A 25,547-nucleotide genomic window follows, 5' to 3' on the forward strand; every position below is an offset into this window, starting at 1 on the left:
CTTCTGTAAATGCTGTAGTTATATAAATCTATACGTGTAGTGAGGTGTGGCCCTGGGAAGTGTGGTCAGCTTCATTCTGGGCACATTGCTCTACAATGTGCAATAAAATAACACCGCTGCTTGTATGAGCTGCCAGGAGCCCAAGAGTGGCCAGGTTTTTCCCAGGGAGCCATACTCACTATCCCTCATCTCATTGTGATGGTGGCCTAACTTGACCTCCTTTGTTCTGGGAAGAAACAACAGAATCCTAACGTACCCCACAGCAGCCACAGCACTGGCAATCTCCGCAGAGGGTTCCCAGGAGGCCATTGATCACCTGGATGGCACAGAGCACCATCTGGATCAATCCAATGACCAGCAGGATGGAGAAGAGGGTGAGGTTCCAGGGGACCACATCCTGGGGCTGTACGCACTTGCTCCACAAGGCTTGGTCATTAAGATAATCACTGCAGGTGACAGGGACACAGGCAGGAAGGAGACATTTATCAAATGTATATGATCTCCTAGACTAGAAACTTGCCATTACCATTTCTCCTGTGCAAGACACACTCTATGATGAAATACCCTATAATATCAGTAAAAAGATCCCAAACACATCTCCCCATGTACATCTTCCATGAAGGTTACTGTCATGGATACTTGACACCTTCATTTGTTGATTCTTCACAGAAATCCAGGACTCTTTCCTCATGTATGGAGACTTTATGTGACTTGTCCCAGTCATAAACTACTAAGTGACAGAGCAATTTTTATGGGCTGACCAACTGTACAAATAAGCACACACACATTTATAAAGAAGCAGGAAATGAAGCTGTGCCCGGCCTGCACTGCTTACAGGTTGATGGCCCTCATCCTAGTTAATATTAGAGACCAATTCTATTGTCACAATTATCAAGTGATCATCCAAAGCCATGTAAAATAGATCATGTCCTATGATTAAAAGGAAGCCTCTCAGCCAGGTGTGGTAGCTGACACCTGTAATCTCAGCACTTGGGAGGCTGAGGCAGGAGGAATGCTTTGAGCAAGCCCAAAGCTATAGTGTGATAGCCTGACTCAAAATCAACCAAACAAACACCCCTTCCAATCCCAAAAAGATGCATTTCGGTTGATAGAGTGCTTACCTGGAGTGCGAAAGGCCCTGAGTTTTATCCACTAACATAGCAAAACCAGAAGTGCAGGTGCACACCTACAATCCCAGCACTGAGGAGATAGGGTCAGGTGTACGGGCAGGTTTCTGTCTTGGAATTCCTAAGCTGGTACTTTTACCATTACACAAAGCCATATTTGAGAAGTCATAGAAATATGATTATTTATAAAACTCACAGGAATTGTGCAAGTACTTTATGTCTATTATGTTATTATATTCTCACTGGAGCCTATGGGGTAGACCCAGTTGTTACCACAGCTTCACAGAAGAAGACATGAGAGATATATGACAGTAATATTGATTACAATGCAATAGTATTAATTGAGAGTCCAGGAAGAATATTTAATTGTATTTGGTTTGGATCCAGCCACCATGTGGAGGTATGTGCCCTATTCTCAGCTCTTACATTTAGCAGAAAAGAAGCAACACAAAAGTGTCTTGTGTGGGTGCCTTTTCCCTGAAGCTGAACACTTGCCCCCAGTGCTCTTCCTCCTGCATCCTTCTTGGCGACTATGGGTCAAAGCTGTTGGGTGGCCCAGAGTCTCAGAAAAGAAGAGTTGGGTGAAAGGAAGTTCTGCTCAAAGGAACATAAAGCAGACATGTTTCCTTTCTCCTAGGATGCTTCTCTAAGGAGGATCTTGTGGCAGATAAACTTCCACTCTTTGCTCCCTTACTCTCATCGTTAGTAAACAACTCGAAGAAAAAGTGGTAAGTTACTCAATATTGAGAAACTGTGAATTTTATAGTCCAAGCTGGAATCTCAGAGGCCACCTTCGTAGCATCTGCCTTTTCTCCTCACTCCTAATCCTGGCTAATATCTTCTTGTACAGTGAACAGAGATGGGAGAATTCTGAAATCTTGTCCCTTCTAATAAGGTTGACTCTATGCTGTTTTCATTATGAAACTATCATCTGCCACTGTTGATAGATGAATTGTCACTGTGAGGAACAGATATAATGACAAAAAAAGACAGCATGCATGAGAGTGACCCACCAGGAGCAGCTGTGAGGAGAATGGTGAGAACAGGCCTCTTCTGAAGTACGAGCACACAGCACTCAGAAACATGGCTTCCTGCTTTTACCTTAGTCAACATTTCTGGTGTTATCTACAGGGTCAATGGCTGCTCTCCTGACCTCAGTCATTGGCTCCATTCCATCCCAAGCAGGGCACGAATTTACCTTAATCTAGGGGCATGTCAGAGGTCTTCCCTGTCAGAACCACTGGGCCATTGTATTGCTCTAGAGTGGTACTTTGCTCCTATTGTGTTTCCTTCTCTCTCTCCTTTGTTTTTGACACAGCCTTTAGGCTATTTGACATTAAGTTCATGGAGGACAATCTTATTCACACAACAGAAACCTGTGGTTAACACTGCAAAGATGCTGTTGACAGAAGTAATAGCAGAAGGGTCATTCAGAAAGACATAACCCACTGCTTTCCTGACTCCTTCTTGGGCAAAGACTGAGCCACTGATATAACACCTCAAGAGAAGGCTCAGCATGCTGGTGTCTAAATTCTATGTTCCTCAATTCAATCCCATGGTGATGGAATCTCAACAGTTCACTGCAAGGTATGAGGGATTTCTAAAGTAAAAGAAATATCTTGGAGTCATCTGTGAAGATGACAGATCTATGTTTGTTAGTTGTGAGAACAGGGTTGGGGTACTTGCTGACTGTGAACATACCAAGACCATCATATCAGAGCCAGAGCTTCCCACCTCTCCAGTCTGAAGACAGTTCTCAAAGTTTCTAAGGATCTTATTGTAAATGAATAAACAGTAGTTTAAGTTAATACAGCCATCTTTCTGTATATTCAGGTACCATGTATGTAAATTTGATCATAAATAACTGATAAAATTGCATCTGTAATGGACATGTCATTGTTCTCTAAGCAAAACAGTGTATCGGTTGTTTGCATAGCATTTACATTGCATCAAGTATTATAAATAATATGCAAATGTTGTTGCAAGTCTGTGATAGGTACTTGTACAACAATAACTACAGATGTTCAGGAGGCTCCATAGATGCTAATGGAAAACTGTTTATTGGTATACTACATAGTTATTTGTAATGGACCCATTCTCTATGTGCTAGACAATCCAACAGCCGTACTTCTTGACCCCCAGGGATGTTCAACCACTGTGCAAAATAGAAGATCTGAGATAATGAGCAAATGAGAAATGGTTCAAGATTCTCAGAGAATAGAGTAGAGTTATCTAATAGAACATCTGCCACAATGGAAATGCTCTATATTTTTGCTATTCAGCACAGTAGCTACAAGTCACAAACAGCTAGTAAGGCTGGTATAATTGTAGAATTAAATCAAATATTCATTTGGGAATGTCACTATGGTGTCCTATATGGCAAGCAGATTCTGATTATGCCGCCGAAGACTAGGAATCTAGACTTGGCCAGAAAGTCCTAGGTACACTCCTTGAAGACAAAAATATTAAATACAATATGCTAATGCTTGCATATGAGTTGTGACACAACAGTTTTTCTCTGGACAACTAAGGCATCCTCTTCCAGTTACTTCTGTTGTGTTTTTCAAAAGGATAATCAGAAGCGAGGTCTATGAAACTTCTCTTAACTACAGAGCCAGCTTTGCCTTGAGGGGCAACATGTTGAGAGTCCATAATGAAGAGGCCATGACATTATGTTCATTGTACATGGAGCCTTACCCATTGTGGAAGGGGTATTCCCATGTGCCATTGCTCAAGAGGCATTTAGGACCTTTGTTGATGGAGACAGCTGAGACGACGAATGAGTATCCAGCACCCACAAATCCAATCAGAGCAAACAACGTAGAGGAGAACATCTGAGTGGGAGGAGAGACAACAAAGTTCTCAGACAGTGCGGAGATTATTTATGCTCAGTTACAACACTCAGCAAACCTGATGACCATAGGGTAGGAGCTATTTGTAATTACAGGTGGGACTTACAGCTCTCTCAAATGAAGCTTTGTGACTCATGTTCCTTTTTTTTATTCCATGTTCATCTTTTCAATTATTCATCGATTGAGGAATTCAATACTGCCTGTACCTTCAGATCAACACACACACACACACACACACACACACACACACACACACACACACACAGACACACACACAATGATAAGAGTAAAATCTACAAGACCAATATGCAAGGGCAATCTGCTACAGAAGAAAAGCATCTTGGGATTGATTTTTCTGGCCAAGTGCTTTATGTGGTACACATTCTGCTTATGCTGCTGAAGACTATAAGTCTAGAGGCTCTCCACTCTGGTCCTAGGCACACTACCTGTGGACACAAAGATGTGATACATACCCCCACTCTATACCTCCACACCTCATGGCACCAGCGCTGGACATTATATTATTTTCAAGTTTCCTTGTGAATGAAATTAGTTTTCTCACACACATAAAATAAAATTAAAGCTAAAATAGCTTTCTGCTTACTTGATGTCACTGTAGTGGCCTATTCTAGCCAGAAGTCATTAAACCATTACTGATTGAATCCACAGGTCTTTGAACTGTATTAAAACAGAGTTGTATTTCCAGGTGAGAGGTGGGTCTCTCAGGCTGTCTGGCTGCTGTGCTCTCAGCAGCATTGGACCAAACAAGAGTGGAGGTATCCACAGCTCTAGGCCCCTTCAGGCCAGGATTTCCACACCCAGACAGTAGAGAAAGGAAAAGTTAACTCCTCTTCCTCTTGCTGAGAGATCTGGGTAAAGGAGTACAGGTACCACCGCTAAACATTTTACATGTTTGATCATACACAAGTCTGTGCTGTCATTATCAGCAGTGGAATGTCCTCCCACCAGCTTCAAGATGGGGACTTCAGCAGCCTAGGCTGTTCTTGAACTGTCTATAGATATTTTTTTTATCACATTATGGCTATGCAACCATTGTCACTACTTGACATGAATTTGAAATTCTGAAAGACTTGATACCTCAATTTATTCAATGTGTTAGTAAGTAAAAAAAAAAAAAAGCACTTCTATTAACATTTCATGCATTGGCTGTTTTAATATTTTGTTTTTTAACCCTTTAATACAATGAATTCCCTTTAAAGATTCAGTGAATGTTATTTTACATAGTTTTGAAAACTGGGCACAATGATGCACACCTATAATTCATGCTTCTGGACGTGGAGGCAGGAGGGTAAGAAGTTCAAGGTCCCATTTGGCTATATGTCAAGTTTAAAGCAGCCTGGGATGCATGAAAGTCTGTCTAGAAAAAAAAAGATAAAAGTTATTTTGAGAGGGTGTTCATAAGTAATTTTCACCTAGACTGTAAGAGGATAATGGCAAAGAGTGAGTACAGAGGTAAACACATTCCCATTTAGGCAAATGAGAAGTCAGATTAATGAAAGCCATCAACAAGGGGATGGTAAGGGATGATGTTCCCTTTTATCAAAGTGTAACCATTTGAACTTCTCCTAGATCACCTTGGTCTATAATGTTAATCTAAAAAAAAAAAAAAAAGTGAATGTCCCAGCTTAAAGAAAAATACAGGAGGTATTTACTTTAACAATGTGTTTTGTTTAATTTTGCATACTTAATGTTATTTCAACATGTAATCAGAATAAAATGTCTTTTTTTGTATCAGTTCTTTGGAATATGGTCATATTTTGCATAGATCAGGCACTTTCCACTTCCTTACCAGCCACATGCGGCTGCCATGTATAAACATATTCATCTAGGTCATTTGAAAATTTTTGGTAGTAAGAAGTTTTAAAATTCATGGATCTGGTGTTCATTGACTTCATGGCAATTCTTCCTCTCACGAAGGAAAGAAATGTGATAATGAGAGGAAGACAGTCATTTTTAAGCAAATAGATTGTGCTTTATTTTGCTATACAGTCCCTTTGAAAAGGAATGGGACATTGGGTTCCAGTTTTGGAGAGAGCTGTAAGCAATATGTTCTATTTTTGAGTTCCAGTTTGAAACACCCCCACTTAAAATAAATAAAACAAACACTCTAATTTTCATAATCTTACAGAATAGATGAATCACATAAAGGAAGGTACACTTTACATCACACTGCTTTAATTTATATCACATAAAAGTGCCTAGTGCCACCACACCCAGCCAGATATGATCTGTCTTAAAACAAGCATGGGTTAAGTCCCATTTATCATAGGTTTTTATGGTTAAAAAGTCTTTTATTAAATGGGAATTTACTGAGGTCAAATTAAGTACATCAGGGTAGCCACCCCCTAGATGATAATATTTAAAGCGAATAGGCAAAAGATCTGGGACAGCTTCCAAGGTGGTGCCTCTGGAGAGCAACCCTGCCTGCCAGGTTTGGGAATCCAGAATGGGAACATTCATCCTAGCCTTTGCACTGCAGTCTGCTTTATCTCTCCGAAAGGAATAAATAGAAAAAAGGGACGCTAATGTGTCATGATCATGTGTGTGAGTTACAGGGAGCGGGAGCTGGGTCTAAGTCCTAGCTACTCCCACATGACCTTGAGAAGTTAATCATTCTGCCTTGTTTCTTCTTCTATAAAATGAGGTTCAATAATAATAATTAATGAGTAAGAGAACCTGTTAAGCAGTGACTAGCCTCTAGAAGAACCAGATATTTCTCAGGATTGAAGTGATGGGTGAGCTATTAAACAATACCCAGTATGCCACTCATTGATAAGACACTAGGGATCTTTTGTGCTTATTCTTAGGAAAATTTTCATGATGCTGTAATACACTCAATGCATGAGTGCTAGTACATAACAATTTATTATTATTATTATGCTGTAATATTTTTACTGTTGAATCTTCACCTTCCTTTCTACAAATACAAAATGCAAAAGTCTGGGGAGAAAACAAAAGTAAATGGATTTCCTCTTAGATGGTTGTTCCAGAAACACATTCTGCAGTCAAATGTTCTACTGCTGAATATCCCTGCTCCCAGACACATTCTGTTCACACTGCTAGGCATGCATATCCATATTGTATGCTGCAAAGCTTTCCTTGAAGCAGATGATAAGAAAGTCCTGTAATCAGATGCCTTCTAACTCACCTCCTGCCCGCCTGATGACCTCTCTATCAGGGTCCTGTGATAACTGAGCCCAGGACTGCTGTCATTGCTCAGAGTGTGTCTTTGGCCACTTATTATATGCTGATTTTAGCCGGATCGCATGGAAAGGACCATGGAGCTGGAAGGGGAGGAAAAGTGTGTGGCCTGGGGGTGTAGTAGTCACAGTGCTGGACAATGGCAATGCGAGTAAGGAAGATACCTCTGGTGGACACCTCCTTTCCTACTAGACAAACATTCTCAGAGACCAATGGAGGCTACCTGAGGTTGACTCTCTCTCTCTCTCTCTCTCTCTCTCTCTCTCTCTCTCTCTCTCTCTCTCCTTCCCTCCTTTCTCTAAAGGCTAGCCTCTGAGGGCTGGGATTACAGTGTGCCAGCAGGCCCAACTGTTTTTCTCTTAAAACAGTAGTATCCTGTATTTTCTGTCTTGGCTCTGCTTAAGAAAGCTTTGAGGGCGCCAGTCAGGAACTTAAGGTACAACCTGGGTTTCTTCACTTGTAACATGAGGGCGTTATTGTGTAACTCAAAGGGCTTTTGTGAGGATTAAGCCTGGGAAAGTATAGAAATCCCCTGACATCCCTCTTGGTATTCCTTACTTTATTTGCCTAGCAAGTATTTCTCCAGAATTTATTATGTCCTTGATACTGAACACTTAGCTGGGACTTCCCTTCCTTCTCTTCACACTAATGTTGCAACAACTTCTTTTTTTCCCCCAGATGTTTTTCATTTGAATTAGAAACAAGATTGTTTTACATGTCAATCCCAGTTCTCTCTCCCTCCCCTCCTCCCCTACTACCCCCTCCCAACTAATACCCTACCTATCACATATCCTTTCTGTTCCCCAGGGAGGATGAAGCCTTCCATAGGGTGTCATCAGAGTCTATCGTATCCTTTGGGATAGGGCCTAGGCCCACCCACGTGTGTCTTGGCTCAGGGAGTATTCCTCTGTGTGGAATGGGCTCCCAAAGTCCACACCTATGCTAGGGATAAGTACTGAACTACTGCAGGAGGTTCCGTAGATTTTCGAGGTCTCCTCACTGAAACACAACTTCTTTCTGGCAATATCATCCCAAAAGTTAACAAGTGTCATTGCCATACCCATTTGACAACAGGGCATTTTCCTTTTTTGTTTTGTTTTGCTTTTTCTTCAAATTTTTGGTATGCTGGGCGTGAAACCTAGTGACATGCATGGCAGGTAAGCATTTTACTACTGAGGGTCATTCCTAGACAAAGAAGATGATTTTTTTGAAGAGTAGAGAACAGTGAAGAAATGTAGATCCACATTTTTTCAAATTAATTTCTTATGATAATGCACCCTTTAAAAAAAGCATTGCCTTTCTTAAGTTTCCTCCAATCTGCCATGGGTAGGAATGAAGAGCTAGATATCTATGATCTGTCTGTAGGGGGCAGTGATGAGCCAAGCACAAGAAGAAGCGCAGACTCAACTGCATACCGATCGCCTTATGATGATACCAAGATCTTCCTCCAAAAAGTCAACCACAGTGCCCTTCCTGGGGTGCGGATATCAGGATTTATTACCCGACACTGTTAAGAACTGAAATGTCTGCCTTGCCCCCAGCTATCTCCTTCATCAATCTACTTTTCATCCTGTTATTAAAGACATTCAACTTTGAATCAAGTCCAAGGTTTCTAAATGGCCCTTTGCTAAAGCGAATGAGTTGATAAAATTAGTTATCTGTCATCTCGCTGGGCCCTGGGAGATCAACATTTTCCAAACATTAAAGAGAGTACAGAGGGTAGTGACCAAACAGACAGGCAGTTAGAAGTCGGAGAGATTCTTGGGCATGGGAAGGGAAGGTTGTGACCTAAAAACAAACCCAGGTCAGGGCTTCAAAGGCCGCCCTGGAAGGTACGTACCTGTTCTTTTTTTTTTTTTTTTCCCCTGGGTCACATCAGCCTAATTTATCTGAGAGAGTTCAGACCTTTGGGATGAGCTTCAGGGGCCTGTCAGGGATCAGAGATATGTGTGTGTGTGTGTGTGTGTGTGTGTGTGTGTGTGTCAGAGAGAGAGAGAGAGAGAGAGAGAGAGAGAGAGAGAGAGAGAGACAGAGACAGAGACAGAGAGACAGAGACAGAGAGACAGAGACAGAGACAGAGACAGAGAGACAGAGAGACAGAGAGAAAGGTCAGAGACCCAGAACACACACAGAAACACAGATAGAAAGACTACCTATTTTCTCAGACTTCACAATGAAACTATGAATTAGGTAATTTCAAGGTTGTTTACAGATCACAAGTTCACGTTACCTTCCAATTCCTGCTTTCTGTTACTGAAGGACATGAATGGTGTAAGTGCAGTTAGCATTTGGGGAATGTTCTAGAAAAACATAACAGTGCCAGTGAAGGTGGGGGAGACTGCTGCTCTAGCTTCTACGGGTGTTTGCTCATAGATCTTTCTACTGTCAGGGCTTCTCAGAGCACCACAGACAACTGGGGTGGTGTTCATTTGTAAGGAAATGCCTTAAGCACTTACAAAAAGAATGCAGATTATCACCACTGTAGTATTTAAATAATGGTGCAGCTGTGTGTGTGTGTGTGTGTGTGTGTGTGTGTGTGTGTGTGTGGTGTATTTCTGACAAAATGTTAACTGCCTCACTTGGTATTCCTCTGAACAGAAAGAGTACAACTGTAAAGCAGGGGCCTTTGGCTATAAACGTGGTCTTGGATGGGGACAGGGACACTCCCAGGTTCCACGAAGCAGCCAGTATAGAACCCTAGAGCTGTGTCAGCACAGGCCACACCAACATAGACAGGCCATGGTTGTGCTCTAAGGCCAGGGATACCAGGCTAAATTTTTGTCATTTGAAAAGAAGACATACAGGTGCAACTGGTGCTCTCATCATTGATTAAAAACAAACCCACCCAAGCTAAGAAACCCGGGTGCTAACTATTTAGCCATGGTGCCCTGGTCTCCTGTAGCTGAGGCTTAAAGCTGTGGTTTCTATTCTTTACTCCTGTCAGTAGGAGGCAGCTATTCTCAATCCTCTCCAACAGCAGCTCCCAACTGGGGGTTCAGGAGCCCTGGGTGGCGATATATATTGACCAGACCAAATGTTTCAGAACATGCTTGTTCAACTGCACCGGGAACAACATGACTTTCTTGCTGTACTGTGTACTTCATTTAAATCAAATGAAATTAACATTTTGTATAATACTTTGAACAGTTTCACTTTTTACTTTAGTGACAGAGAAACCTAGAAACCCACAAGCAAGCCTGAGCACCTGCCTGTCTGCTTATTGTGTAATAGTCAGTCATTGTCTAGTTTTGCCCAGCATTAGAAATGCATACATAGATTTCTAAGATATGATTTTTATATTTTCATCCAAATTCCTTAATTGCTATTTTTTCAAGCCGCCATCGCTAACTTATTTGTAAATGATCTGATGGGAAAATGCACTTCCTTTATAGTCAATCATACGAAAATATTGCCAAGTATATACAACATTTGACACAATTATATCAAATGTGTTGTTGCTATTTTTACTCTTTGTGTAAAAATGCTGAAATGACAATTTTTAGTACTTACGATGCTTTTTACAAGAGATATTCTATAAGTGATAAGATGTCATACAAAAAAAGCCTCAGTGTATTATGCACAGAGCACAGTGGCCTTCTGTGTGTACTTGGTAAATACCTTCTTTCTTAAATAAATGGGCAGATGATGGCAAGAAAGAAACATCAAGGTAGTTCTGTTTAAGAATGGACAGACAAGAATTTAAAGCAGGCTTAGCTGGTGCAGGAAAGCTCCAGCTTTCTCATCATCTTAGCTACTCATCATCGAACCCAGGGTTTACACTCATCATATGTTTGTCTCATCATATACCTAAATGCTTAATATTTTTTGAGCCAAGTGTTTTATTTATCTATATCACTATTTTGAAAGAAAAGCTGAAATTGTTAGCAAACATGAACATAGTGTTATTAAGTTTTAGTCACCTAATGTTGCTTGTGTTCTTAGAGCCTTGGGTTCTTCCTTTTTCAGAAGGAAGGCTTGAAGGTTTAGAAACAGCAGACTTATCCCCATCAAAATAAGGATTTTTTTTCCTTCATAGAATAAAAACAACAGGAGGATAAGTTAAAGAAAACATTCTTTGTTGTTGGACACACGTATCTATACAGCAGGGTTTGGCCCATAACTAGGGAATTCTGATCCAGTCCAACTCCCTTATCTTACACTTGGTGACTTGCCCAGTTGCAGAAATGGGACCTGACCTACATGCCAGCATTCCTTCTGCTCCCCTGGGAACATCAATGCCTCCCTAGTCTCCAGTTCACTAACTAAAAGATGGATGGCCTCATGAAACAGGAGAGGAAGCTGAAATCCTGAGGCAGATTCTGGGTGGCAGTGGGAAATGCTGGGCCTCCAGAAATAGTGCCCTTGGCTGTGGTAAAGACAGGAGTTTAGTGAGCTATTAGGGAGGGGAGATAGCATCTTTTATCCTGCCCCAGGTCTCCTTTAATGATGAGACAATTCAGAGCCAGCAGAAAGATACCATTTGTTCAAGTTCTCATTGCTTCTTAGTGACAGAGGGAAGTGTGTGGCCCCACCTCTGCCTGCTCTGTGTGGTGTCATGTCACCCCAGTTCTAAAGCTTTGTCATCGCAGTGGACTTGTAAAACTGAAATATCTCTATACCTCTAAGTATGAAGGTTGTAGAATTTAATATATTTAATCTTTTTATTCTGCACCAGCGAGAATCAGAGCTTAATCATGTAGTCGATGTCCCAAGAGTCTGGCTTGGAGCTGGTTGCTTGTTCAGCACACCCATGCTGCCCAGCACAAGCCAGCTGTGAACTCCAGAGTAATTCTGGCCACTGACCCCATGACAACTCACCGCAAATCGCTTCCCACAGCTTGGGTTGCCACAGCATCCACAGCAGTCATTGTTTTTCAGGCCCAGGAACACCAGTGCGGGGAAGATCATCTGCCAGCAAGAGAAGATGTGCTCAGAGTGTCTGGGGTTGAAGGGAAGCCCACAGTTTTTTTGTTTTTGTTTTTGTTTTTTCCTGGCCAATGAAGACCTCAGGTCTCAGAGGCTTAGGTGGGCAGGCAAGACCTAACAGCTAGCGTGACTCGTAGGTCATGTTTTGAGTATGGGGGCTCCATTTGGCCTGACTGACCAATGTCTGTGAGGAGATTTTAAGAGTTGGCATCCCTAGTTGTCATCTAAAGGGTGGGTTAGGGCAAAGAAAAGAGACATAGTGTCATACTACAACCTGAAGGTCCCGCCCATATTGGAAACAAGGGGTAACGAAATGGTGAGTTCCTGAATGAGAGCTAATCCACAGCTTCTGTACCTCTGCATTCTAACTCGTCTATTTGGATAAAGCACTGTGTTTCGTTTATAATTCTTATCGGCACGATTTTATTGGAGTAAAGCGATTGAGTGGCTGTTAGCTTGATTCTCTGAGCTCAAATATCCTATGGTGATTCCAGCCCAAGCTTGGGGGATGAACTGCTTAGTAAACCAAGATGTCCCCAGCCACTAATACGAAGGGGAAGTATACTAACTAAGGCACTACTTTTCAGTATGTAAAGGTTGTTAGCTCCTGAATGGCATCCGTGTACTAAGAAGCGAATGAAAGAGGATGGGAGCAGGGGAATTATCTTTTAAGGGAATATTAAGGTGTCTCTACTCACCAAGACTCCGCTTCCCGCTATTCCTCCGAAGTACCAGACCTCTTCGGAAAGGTGGCTGTTGTCATCTATCACCTTCCCTCCGGGAAAGAACAACAGGATATTCGCCAGGAGGCCAAACACAGCCAGGGGAATGAGAGTGCCCCCCAGGCACTTGGCACAGCCCCCAGTGCACATGATGGGGTGGCACAGGAAAGCACTGAGATCAAAGACTTCTCACCACCTGCTTAACGGGTCTTCTCAGCGATTTGGCAGTGAGTCCCAGTAGCTAAAATAAGAAATTTAAAATAAGAAATTTAGGACCAAGTGTCAGAGCTTTTGGAATGGTGTCCTTGGAGTTGATTCACTTCTCAACTACTGCAGGCCCTCGGTGGCGATGGGCATTTATATCCCTGACCCTATGTCTTTTTTTTTGCACCCCCATAAATGAGATTACGTTCTATGCAATCGCTCAATTGTTTTGCCATGGCGACCAATAACCTCTGTTAATAATCCACCAGCACAGACAAGACGCTCAAGTTGTTGCAACCAGAGAGAAGGCTGGGACAGGCAGTGTGTAACACTGTCCCTTTAATATCACCATGTCCCTGGCCAAATGAAGAAGTATTCCCCCAGGCATTACATAAATCACTCTCATAATCCACTACACTAACATCCTGATTAACGCTATGCCTCCCAAGCCCTGAGTGATCTGCCTGGCTCTTCTTTGGTCTAGTTCACAGAAAGCCTGAAACACAGGCTGATCCAGAAGGGCTTGTTTTCCTCAATACAAAAGTAATTTGATGGCCTAATTGAATAATGTTGAATTCAGGCCTGGGTTTTTTTTTTTTTTTTTTTTTGCATAAAATCAGAACAGCTACTTACTTCATTGCCCGACTGCTGTATTTCTTTATTTGTTTAGTCAATTAGGTAATTGAATTATGTCTCCTTCCCAACACGCCATGGAATTAGCAAAACCAGTTTTCCTAATCGGGTTGTTTAGTTACTTTGTACAGGAATAGAAACCTGTGTCTAAAGAGCAAGGCAAGTGAGCACTAGGAGAAGAAAGACGTGGCCAGCAGAGGCAGAGGGGATGTGAGTGAACACAGCTACAGGGTAGGGGGAAGTGAAACACATCCATCCATACTGGAGGTTTTGTCAGCTTCCGGAAACACATTCAGTGATTAGCTTACTTTGTGTCACTTGAGATGCCTTAGCCACACTTAGAGCATGTGATGCATTGCCTTGCCCTGGTGCTGTGTGATGGAGCATCTGCAGGACTGCAATGTGGGGAAGGGATTCTTTCTTGCTCTTCACCGAGAGTCTAGTGGTCAAAACTCAGGGCAATGAGTAAAATGTTTAGGGTTTCAAATTGTTGCTAAATAAAAAAACAAATGACATATAATTGTGATGACACTTGTTCCATGACAGAGATGGTTAGAGAAACAGTGAATTGTGCTCTGCCACTAGGGAAGCTGGCTGTGGGAAGGCTTGTAGAAGGGCAGACACAGAGATTCCTTCTGAAGAGTCTAGAAAATGTGCCTTGGTTGTTCTGTATTTACACTGAGAGAACTCAGGGTCAGTGTGAGACCAAACAAAACCAAAATGAAAGGAAGTGTTAACCGAAGACCTAAAAGCTCAAGTGCAAATGAACACATTCAGTGCTCCCTGACACCCAGACTATCAGTCTGTCAGTGTTCCATCAAGTCCAGACAGGCTTAGGGAATTCTTTAAAGTCATCCCAGTGGAAGAAGATGAACTAATGCTCTCTCTCTCTCTCTTTCTCTCTCTCTCTCTCTCTCTCTCTCTCTCTCTCTCTCTCTCTCTCTCTCTCTCTCTCTCTCTCTCTCTCTCTCTCTCTCTCTCTCTCTCTCTCTCTGTGTGTGTGTGTGTGTGTGTGTGTGTGTGTGTATGTGTGTCACACTCGACCATGTGGAACTCAAAGGAGGAAGCAGCTTGTCATACTCTAGCATTCTGCATCCTATTCCCATGCAACAGATCTCTCTCTGAGTCTGAATCTGGAGTTCTCTAGTTTCTTTGCTAAGCTGACTGGCTAGCAAGCCCCAGGGATCCATCTATCTCCAGCAGTCTCAGTCACCCTTAGACCCAGCTCTGGATGATGTATTGATGGTGCTTCCCCCTCTTCCCCTTCCCTTGAGTGCTGGGGTTATTGGTACCAGTGGCCATGCCATGATTTGAGTTGGGTGTTGGGGTTCCAAACCTAGGTCTTTATGCTTATGCAGCAAGCGTCTTACCCACTGAATCATCTCCCTAGTTTTGCCAGGCCCTTGCAGGTCTACTATTTACTCTTTGTCCCAGTGGGATATTAGCAATGAATGGTTGAGAAGACAGAGCCCCATTCTGTATCCAGTCCTCTGGGAAGACCTGATGTAGAAATGAGAGGAGATGAAAGTTCTAGAAGAAATGGAAGATGGTGGGTGTGGAATTTTTGGAGGAAGAAACGGAAAGAATGGTAAAGTGGTAGTATTCTCATGGGCCTCCTGGAGTTTTAATGGCAGGATCTTTTGCAGAATGTCCAAGGGCTTCCTTCCACCAGATTGAGTCCTGATCCTCTAGCACTGAGGGAAGGGTGCAAAGTGAAGCTGCTTAACTTGCTAACCCCTACCACACAACACACACAGAGAACAGCCCATACAGTTCCATGGAGGGAAGTCAATTAATGTGTGTGTTGTCCCAGGATATATCCATTAGTGTGCCACATAGTAGTCTGCCCTTGAAAACCAAGAGTTGCTTTCTGCCTTCTACACAGTGAAATGTCTATTAACAGCAAAGCAAGCAGCATCTTTGGCTTGCTGGAATTCACTGAGCAGATGGGGAAAAGATGATGAGGGAGTCCATACAATTGCATCCAGGTTTTGTATATTTTATACGGTTGGGGTCCAAACTTTGGAAGAGGCTGCTTTCAATAAAACTGATTCCGCAAGGTTCCAGGAAGATCCCAGATAATGACAGAATGGGGGGCTGAGAAGCTGCGGTAAGTGGGTGATCCACCTTTACTGAGGGGCTGGTAGGTGTTAGCATGGTTCAGCTGCCAGAGGTAGATAGAGGAGCATTTGAAATCTGATCTATGCTGAAGAACTAGGAGGCTTGTATACAGACCACACCCGGGGTAAGATCGAAACCCAGTCAACATCCCCTCTTCTTCCTTCTCTGCTCTTTTCACCTCTTCCATCTGACATCCCTCTAGGACTCCTATCAGCCATCACTGCTCTCAAGACACCTTGTTCTATAAGAACAGAACTCATGCTTGGTATTATTAACTAGCCCCCAACCCATGGCTGGATACCATAAAACCTAGGGGAGAACCTAATATTATTATTCTGCTAAATAATAGATGTAATAATAAACTGCCCAAGTTCTTCTCTTTATAACACAGACTTGGGCATCATTTAGCTCTAATCACAAAAGCTTCCTTTGCAGTAGATGACAATTAATAAAGAGACCAATAACTAGTCAATGTGCAGAGAATATGAGACTGTGAAGTGCTCGGCTCTAAGTGGGAATTCCTTATCATGTTCTGAGATGACGGTAGAAGAAGCAAGAGGGAAGCAAGCCTGTAAAAGCAAGAGGGAATAATGTGTGCAGTGAAGCAGCATTTGCAGGAGATGACAGAGTTACTACTCACAGAAGCTGGAACTAGGTGCACAAAATGAAGCCATACAAGTTTCCAGTGCAGATGGGTTGGGGCTCACGAACCCCACACCTAGCTGAGGAGCTATTGGCAAGTGATGGCTGCAGGGGGAGAAAAAGCCTGCTTTCTTAGATTATTTGGCCACTGATGGGCTAACCATGGTTCAGTTTATAGTCTTACACCAATGCATATACAGGGATCGTTAAGTGATTGTTTGTTTTTTTGTTGATTCTTTTGTTGGTGTAGCCTTGGTTGCCCTGGAACTCACTATGTAGACCAGGCTGTCCTCCAGCTCACAGAGATATACTTTGCCTCTGCCTTCTGAGTGCTAGGATTAAGAGTGTGCACCACCATGCCCAGCCTGACTTTGTGAGTTTTTTTTTTTAAGAGCTCATAAAATTGGGAGGGAAAAGTAGCTGGGAGTGGAAGGTAGGGTGGGATTAGGAGAGGGATTGGAGAGGAGAAAACGAGAGATGGATTTCATCAAAACATAAATGGATGGATGAAATTATCAAACAATAAAAATAAAATCTTTTCATAGTTTATATATTGGGGAAATTCAATAAAGCAAAGCTAGAGCTCTGAATGGTAGAATAGTTTGGGGTTTTTGCTTGCTTTGGAAATGTAGTATTCAGTGCCATCCAGACTTTAATACTCGTTGAACCCTCTGTTCCAGCACAGCTCGCCTGATCAGAATTCCTCAGCACACTATTTAGAAAACTTAGAGCTTGTGTATTTCCCAAAGGCTCAGGATATAGTCTTCTGGTAGAGAGAAGTTTAATCATGATAAAGGCTGAGATGGGTTGAGTGTGATTTGTAGATTGTGAGGACTGGATGCACATGTAGGGTGAGAATTGGGAGCAGGGGTGGGAACTGTCTTGCTTCTTCTGGCCAGAAGAATAATAAACCAGCTATTCTTTAAGGGGAACAATGGACTCTGACTGGTATGGCTAGCCTTTGCATGCCCAGGTCACTTAAATATGAGAATTACTACAAGAGCCCCTGACCCGGGATAGACTGGACTACCAAGGGACCAAATGGTTTAGAGAACTGGAGGACCAAGTCTCTCCTCTAGCCTTCTCTACCTCAGAATCTGAAGTCACTGCAGATATTACAGGGTTTATTTTAGTCACTGTTCTATTGCTATGAAGAGAAACCATGACCAAGGCAACTCTTATAAAAGAAAGCATTTAATTGAGAGCTTGCTTACAGTTTCAGCGGGTGAGTTCATTATCATCATGGCAAGGAGCATGGCAACAGCATGGCATTGAACAGTAGCAGGGAGCTACACCCTGATCTGCAAGCATTGAGAGACTAGGCCTGGCATTGGCTTCTAAAACCTCAAAGCCCACCCCCAGTGACACACTTCCTAACAAAGCCACACCTCCTATTCCTTCTATCAGAGTTCCACTCCCTAGTGACTAAGCATTCAAATATATGAGCCTATGAGGGCCATTCTTATTCAAACCACCACAGGATACATGGAACTTACTGCATGTCAGACATTAGCCCCACAGCTCCATGTTATTCATTCATTCTTTCAGAGCAGTTCTAGAAGGCAGATACTATGCTATGACATGTGCCAGGATTCATACTTAAATTCTAGCAGGTATTGTATATACCTAAAGTCAACATGTCAATTCGTTTCAAATTCTGAATTCATAAGTGCAAGGTTAATCCTGCCTCATGACTCAAAGGGGTATTGTGTGGCCTTCTCTAGCACTGATGTTGGTACTAAAGGGCTTAGTTGTGACCTTTCAGAGAGGTGAGAACATTGGCTGACAAATCTGTCCTGAGCAAACTGCTCAGATATTGATTGTTTTAGTATTCTCCCATGTTGCCATGGTTACAGGTGAAAGTTACTCTCAATGGGAACTCATCTCTTTTCCACTGTCTGTGAAGTCAAGTAGTGGTAACTGAAGGACCTCATCTCTCTTCAAAACTAAACACACATGAGAATTTTAAAGGAAACTAAGCCTAAAATTTCACATTAAGAGTTTAAAATGAAAAAAAAAATTCACTCCACACAGGTACATGTACGGTCCCTCCAAACTCAATGCAGAAAAACTTTAGCACTGCATTTCTGACTAAATGCCCCAATATACCTTTGGTCTGTGCCTTTGTACGGGTGAATATGGTCATCACTATTTTTTTTTGTTGTTGTTGTTTTTCGACAGTCTCACTATGCAGTCCTAGCTGATGTCACATTTGTGATCCTTTTGCCTCAGCTTCCTGAGTACTGAGTTATAGGGCATTCACTGCTATGTACAAGTGTCCCCAGTTAAAAAGAAAGGCTTATTTTCCCCAACACTAAGCAATTCATTTATATATTTAAAAATAATAACAAAAGAAAAAAGAGATAAGAGATCTGCTGAAATTATATCATAAGCTGTTGGTTTAAAGTATGCCAGTTAGCCTTTGCAGGTGCCAGTTTTAGCACTCACACCTCTATTTACGTTTCTCAGAATATTTATGGAGAATTCATATGCTATGCACTACAGGCATCTGAAAATAGAAAGGAAGATAAATACTAATGATACACTCAATAGAAAATGTACCTCATACTTTTTGATACTACCTAAGTTTGAGTGTGTTCCTCAGTAGGTAACATCTTCGAAACCCAATCCTCAAGTTGGCATGCCAATGGTATTTGGAAGTAGAATACTTGGGAGATAATTGGGATTAGTGGGGCTCCTGAAAGTGATGACATTATTGATTTTAAAAAAGAGGAATGTGTATCTGAGCTAGGGAGATCTCTGCACGTGAACAGATTTTTCTTTGCCATGCCCTTTCTCCACGATGTTTCTGCTTAGCCACAGCCTAAAAGCAGAGGATCAGCCAGCCACGAATCAAAACTCTGGACTGTGAGTCAAAACGTATCTTTTCTCTATTGAGTTATTTTCTTCAGGCATTTGTTATATTTGCTATATCCCTTCAGTCAAAGGAAACTGGCTACATACACTGCCTTCATGGGCTGATCCTCAGTTGTAAGATAGCTAACCAAAGTTAGTCAAAATTATTGATCAAGTCAAATTCTGATGTGGGAAAATGATAAAACCAAATTTCAAAAGGAAACAAGTTGGTGTAGTAACTAGGTATAACACATGACTACTTTCTGGCACAATTGCACTGTTTCCTCTGGTAACAGTAGAATGTAAAAGTCAAGGTTGAGTGGTGAACATCACTAATTTCAGATCTGTTCTTATTCACAGAGACTTGAAGCTAGGATGAACTTCATAGGCTCTCAGGACTGATCTACAATCACAAGTATATTCTCTTTTTTTCTAAAAAATAATAAATACATCATTACAGAAATCCAAGTACTTAGTCAACAATGCTACAAATGCCTAGAGGCATCTGTAATTCTCATTATCCAATTTTATCAAGAGCCCAGGAATGTATGAATCTGACTCAATGCTCTATACCAGACTACATCGCCATGAAGCCAGCTTCAGTGTGTTCTTCCTCCTTTCCAGCCACCAAGATCTGCATCAAGATCTGATGGGAAAGGGAACTGGAGGGTACAAGTATCTTCTGGCAATAATTATCGTAATTAAAGCTAGAGAGTAGAGACTAGAGAGTACACTTTAGTGGTTGTTAGTAGTATGAAGTATAGCGCATGGCAGACTATAGATTCACAACACACACACACACACACACATACACACACACACACACACACACACACACACACACACACACACACACGATACAGGGCCTCACTTTGTAGCAATGGCTTTCTTGGAACTTGATAGATCAGGCAAGTGTTGAGATTAAAGGCATATGCCACCACAGCCTGCTTAGTTTCCCCTTTGGTTTGTTCTTTGACAATTTCACATTGTATATGATGCATACTGGCCACTGTCATGACTTACCCACTCTTATCTTGTTACTACCTCCTATTATCCCCTTTATTTTCTCTTTCTCGTATCAATGTCTTGTGTGTGTGTGTGTGTGTGTGTGTGTGTGTGTGTGTGTGTGTGTGTGTGTGTGTGTGTTTGTTTGTTTTGATTCTTTGAACTTAACAAGGGCCATCTGTGTAAGCATGGTTTTGGAGCTGTCTGTTGGAGCTTGATGGGCTCAGAAGTAGCTATACAACTGAAGGCAATGATTCCTTCTCTTTCAGAATCTATTGATAGCAAACACTTCAGCATTAGGAGCTAGAGTTCCATGAGCCCCTCCCCTTGTGCAGGCCCAATGCAGGTAACCATAATTTGTGAGTTTGTGATTGCAATGGCTGTGTCAAGTCTAGAAGATGACACTTTGCAACCCTTTATTCTCTCTTGGATCTTACATAATTCCTGCACCCCTATTCCAAACCATTCCTTAAGTCTTGTTTGGAGATGAGCACTCATTGCATTACTTGTTCCAGGCATCTTTATTTCCAAGTCTGCATTCATTGCTATTCACTGAAAAGAAAAGCTTCTCTGATTAAAGCTTTTGTATATGGGCATAAATGTAGATTGTTTAGCAGGCATTTTGATACTGTGTTGATTTAGTTTGACAATAGTAGTGAGGTGGGCCTAGGTGTAGCATGTTAACTGTTTCTTTCCTGTGGAGTAGGCCTCAAATCTAATCAAAGGACAGTTGGTTATCCCTACAACGGGTGTGCTCCCACTGCAGTCAGGCACATCTTGCCCAGGAGATTGGTTTCCTGGTTCATGGTGTTCACAGCCTAGCATAATCTGATACTTAGAAAGCTAGCCAGCATGGAGGACATTTCCAGCTCAGCTCCATCTTGTTTTCTTTATACTTTGTAACTGAGATGTGTGATGTCTTCAGCAACAGATCTTATTCTAATTCTACTGGGCAATCCAGAGGACTGGCAAGAGTCTGTATTGTTTTGGAGGACTCTAGAGCCTCCCTGACTACCTCTCACAGGGTGTTCCATAGCTGTGACTGAGCATTTCTCTTAGCAGTCCACTGCTTCTTGGAGCATCAGTCTAGCCAGGCAGGATGACCTACTTTGATCTGTCTTTTGTATTTTTCATTTGGGTTTCTGAATGGCTTTTCAATATCCTTTCCATTTCAATTAATCTTGTCCCCATTTTGCCCAGCTTCCTCTATGCCCAAACTTTACATCCACAACACTCCCCCACTCTATTTTCCTTTTACCCATGTTCTATTATCCACTCTCCAATAGTCAAGGTTTCCTGCCCCCTGCCACACACACACCATGTCTCCTGGTTTTCATAGGTACCCTGAGTTAAACAAACAACTAAAGAATTGAAACTTAGCTCTACATATGAGAGAAAATATGGATTGCTTCACTCAGTATAATTTTTCCAGTTTCACCCATTTACTTAAGTATTTCATTTTGTTAATCACTAAATACAATTTTATTATGTGTATGTACCACATTTTCATTTTGTTTTGTTCTTTTTGGTTTTGTTTTGAGACAGGGTCTCTCTATATAGTCCTGGCTATCCTGGACATTGACATATAAACTAGGCTGATCTCACACTCACAGAGATCCATCTGCTTCTGTCTCCCGAATGCTGGGACTAAAGACATGTGCCACCATGCCTGGCCATGTTTTCATTTTCTGTTCTTCTGCTAAACATCTCAGCTAATTCCTTTCCCCAGCTATTGTGAATAGAGCAGCAATGAACACAGAGTGCAGAGCAGGCATCTCTGTGGTAGGGCAGAGAATCCCTTGGGAATATGCCCAGGGGTAGTATGACTGTGTCATACGATAGTTTTGCTTCTGGCCTTTGCCCCCAGATTGATTTCCAAAGTTATTGTAGTTTTTCCCACCAAAACTGTACAAGTGATCCCATACTCTACAGTGTGCTGCTTAATCTCTATTTTTGCACGTCTCCTGTGGCTTTTCTTGTTGTGAAGATCTAGCTTTAGTCTGTTGTGATAACATATAACATGGATTGTTACTCCAGGGTTCCTATACTTTTTTGAGGTTTGCTTTATGTCCCAATAAATGTTCTATTTTATAGACAGTTCTAAGACATGCTGAGAGGTACATGCAGTACTTTCTCGGTAAGTATTTATTGTATTTTGTGTGTCTGAGTATATGTACGGGTACCACTCCGATGAAGAAGCCCACAGAGGCAAGGAGAGAGCATCAGATCCCTGGTAACTACAGTTACAGATGGTTGTGAGCTGCCTGGATTCTCTTCAATAATTGCAAGCATTCTCTGTAACACCGCCTCTCCAGCTTCATATGTGTGCTAATTAGTGCTTGGGTGGAATGTTCTGTATATGTTTGTTATGTCTATTTGATTTACAGTGCTGTTTACTTCCAGTGTCTTTCTGATTGTTTGGTGTCAGAATGACCTGGTTTGGTGAGAGGAGAGTAGGTTATTGAAATCTCTCTAACTGTCTTGGAGTTAACATTCAGGGTTACTATTGAAACATGCTTTTTAATTCTTGTCCTTCACTGATTTTTGTGGTGTTTTTTTTTAGATTTCTTTTGATTAACTGTCCTAGTATTATTCATTTTTACTCTATGGCCTTCTGTGTGCTAATCTTTCTTTTCAGCCCAAAATATTTCCTTCAGTATCCTCTGTAGAACTATTTTAGTAGTTGTATATTCCTTTTGTCTTTTTCTTCTATGTGAATAATTCATAGAGTTTTTCATGATGTCCCAAACTCCCTGTATATTCTATTTGTGAGTTTTAAAAAATGTTTGCTTTTCTTTGATTGAGTGATCCAGTGCTTCTACTTTATTTTCAAGCCTTAATATTCTATTCTTTCTCTGACATCGTCTTATCACATAGCTAGATTAAGCCTGAAACTCATTATATAGACCAGGTTGTCATTGAACTCACAAAGATAAGCCTGCCTCTGCTTCCTGAATGCTGGAGTTAAAGTTGTGTAGCACCACATCTGACAAATATTCCTCTCTTTATTGAATTCAATTTTCACATTCTGAATTATTGCTTTTTATTCAGCCATTTGTGTTTTCTTGAACTTAATCATTGCATTCTTGTCCTTTTGAAGTTGAGTCAGGTGTATTTTTGTGTCCTCTTTGAATGTTTTGAATTCATTGAGTATGCTTATAATTGTTCTTTTGAATTCTGTGTCTTGAAATTTGTCTCAGTTGTTGTTCTTGGGGAGTATCACTAAGGAACTGGTGGCTTAGGGGAAGGATTTATCATATTGTTTGTATGTTTGTGATGAGACCTGGCATCTGGAATTAGAACACTGATTTTCTTTTGATATTAGTTGGTAGTCTACTAGCCCAGTCCTAAGGCGGTGCTGCAGGTAGGGCAGTTTGGGGAAGTCCCTAGGTGACTGAGATAAGGTGGAATGGGCTGGGGAGGAGGCTGCATGTCTCACTGGATTCACAGCAACTTAGTAGAGTGGCTGTGGTGAATGAGTCCAGAGGCAATAGTGGGCATGGTCCTGAGTGGGAATTGTGTCTTTTATTAGGCCTGGGTCCTTAGAACCATACAGAGCATCTATCGCCAATAGTTCATGATTGAGACTGTGGTGATTTGGATGAAAATGGCCCCCATGGACTCATAGGGAGTAGCATTATTTGAAAGGATTAGGAAATGTGGCCTTGTTGGAAAAGGCTCAACGTTATGAAAGGAACATTGTCACTGGGGGTGGACTTTGAGGTCTCAGAAGCTCAAGCCAAGCCCAATGGCTCACACTCTCTCTGATACCTGCTGATAAGGATGTAGAACCCTCGGCTATTTCTCCAGTACCATGTCTGCCTGTGCACCACCATGCTTTACCAGGATGATAGTGGACTAAACATCTGAACCTGTGAGCCAGCCCCAGTTACAAGTTTTCCTTTATAAGAGTTGCTGTGGTCATGGTGTCTCTTCACAGCAACAGAAACCCTTATTAACACAGACGAACAATTCTGTGATTCCCTATAATTCCATAAACATGTCTGACAAAGTTATTAATAAGACCTTCTCAATTAGGACATGTATATGAATCACCATGGTCTGGATCTTATATGGCCTTGAAAGACTCATGAATCAATGGTGTGGCCCCTAGCTTGGTGCCATTGGGAAGGGAGGGGTTGAACATTCCATAATGTGGGACTTAGTGGGAGGTTTCACATCACCAAGGGGTCATGTTCTTAAAGGAGATGGTTGAGCCTCTCTGCCCATTCCTTTTTTGTCATGTATCAGTTATGAGGTGAGCAGCTTTGGCCCACCACATAAATCCCTACTATAATGTGCCATCTTGCAACAGACCTCAAAGCAACAATACCAATGGATGGTGGCTACAATCTCCAAACTATACATCAAAAACAAACCTATTCTTCTATTAAGTTGATTATTGTAGGTATTTGTTGTAGTGACAGAACACTGACTAAGAAATGAATCATTTGGAATGAATCATTTGAAATGAATCATTTAAGATTCAGACTTGGAAGGCCTAAGGTGAGTCCCGAGAATACATTTCTATCAAGCTGCATAAAGGTAGTCCTTAAACCACAGGGGGATGCTGTACATGTTTACTGTAGCATTTACTTGGGGTCTAATGGATGTTCCTCCCCCTCCAAAAAAATTCTCACTTTGCTGTTTGTGGACATCTCAGGTGTCTACCCTTCTTTGAGTTCCCATTTTGTTCTCTGTAGGCATCACAGGTGTCCCCCCACTTTGTTCTTCAAGTTCCCACTTTGCTCGCTGTGGGCACTTCAGAGAGCCGCTGCTCTATCTAGCACACTCTGTGCTCCTCTCCACACTTTGGTTCTCAGGCAGCTAACTTGGTCATCTCAGAAGGTTCTTGTGTTGGAAGAAACCTGACACCCCTGCCTCTCTGCTTGCTGCATTTTTGGGGAGGTAAATCTTACAGTGTGAGCCCTTTAGACTTTCAAGGTGACTTCCACTGTACACCTGAGACAATGTCAGGAACTGCTATTATTCTCTTAAACATCCAATATTCTCCTGTAATTCATTTCTTTACTCTCTTCTCACATGCTCAGTTTTTGCTTAATTTTCTTAATCTAATATTAAGGGAATTAAATATATATAATTTATATATATATATATATATATATCTGTCAAGTAAAAAGAACTATATGATGAATTGCCATTTACACACCAATCAACTTCAATAATGATCAAAATGTATCATTTTTGAATCCCTGATTTCTTGGGGACGTCTTCCT

General features: G+C 41.7%; 1 protein-coding gene and 1 non-coding gene across 2 annotated transcripts; both read right to left on the bottom strand.

Moving 5' to 3' along the window:
- Window positions 1-247: 247 nt before the first annotated feature.
- On the bottom strand, window positions 248-12,999 carry Tm4sf4 (transmembrane 4 L six family member 4). The gene is made up of 4 exons (XM_035451343.1): window positions 12,826-12,999; window positions 12,020-12,109; window positions 3,825-3,961; window positions 248-446 (listed from the first exon to the last, which is right to left on the bottom strand). The coding sequence occupies exons 1-4, from the start codon at window positions 12,997-12,999 to the stop codon at window positions 248-250; spliced, it is 600 nt and encodes a 199-aa protein (XP_035307234.1).
- A 6,848-nt stretch (window positions 13,000-19,847) lies between these two features.
- Window positions 19,848-19,976, bottom strand: LOC113833420. The gene has a single exon (XR_003481089.1). It is a non-coding gene; the product is annotated as a small nucleolar RNA SNORA61 (small nucleolar RNA).
- Window positions 19,977-25,547: the final 5,571 nt, after the last annotated feature.

This window comes from Cricetulus griseus, assembly GCF_003668045.3.
Source record: "Cricetulus griseus strain 17A/GY chromosome 1 unlocalized genomic scaffold, alternate assembly CriGri-PICRH-1.0 chr1_0, whole genome shotgun sequence".
NCBI lineage: Eukaryota > Metazoa > Chordata > Mammalia > Rodentia > Cricetidae > Cricetulus > Cricetulus griseus.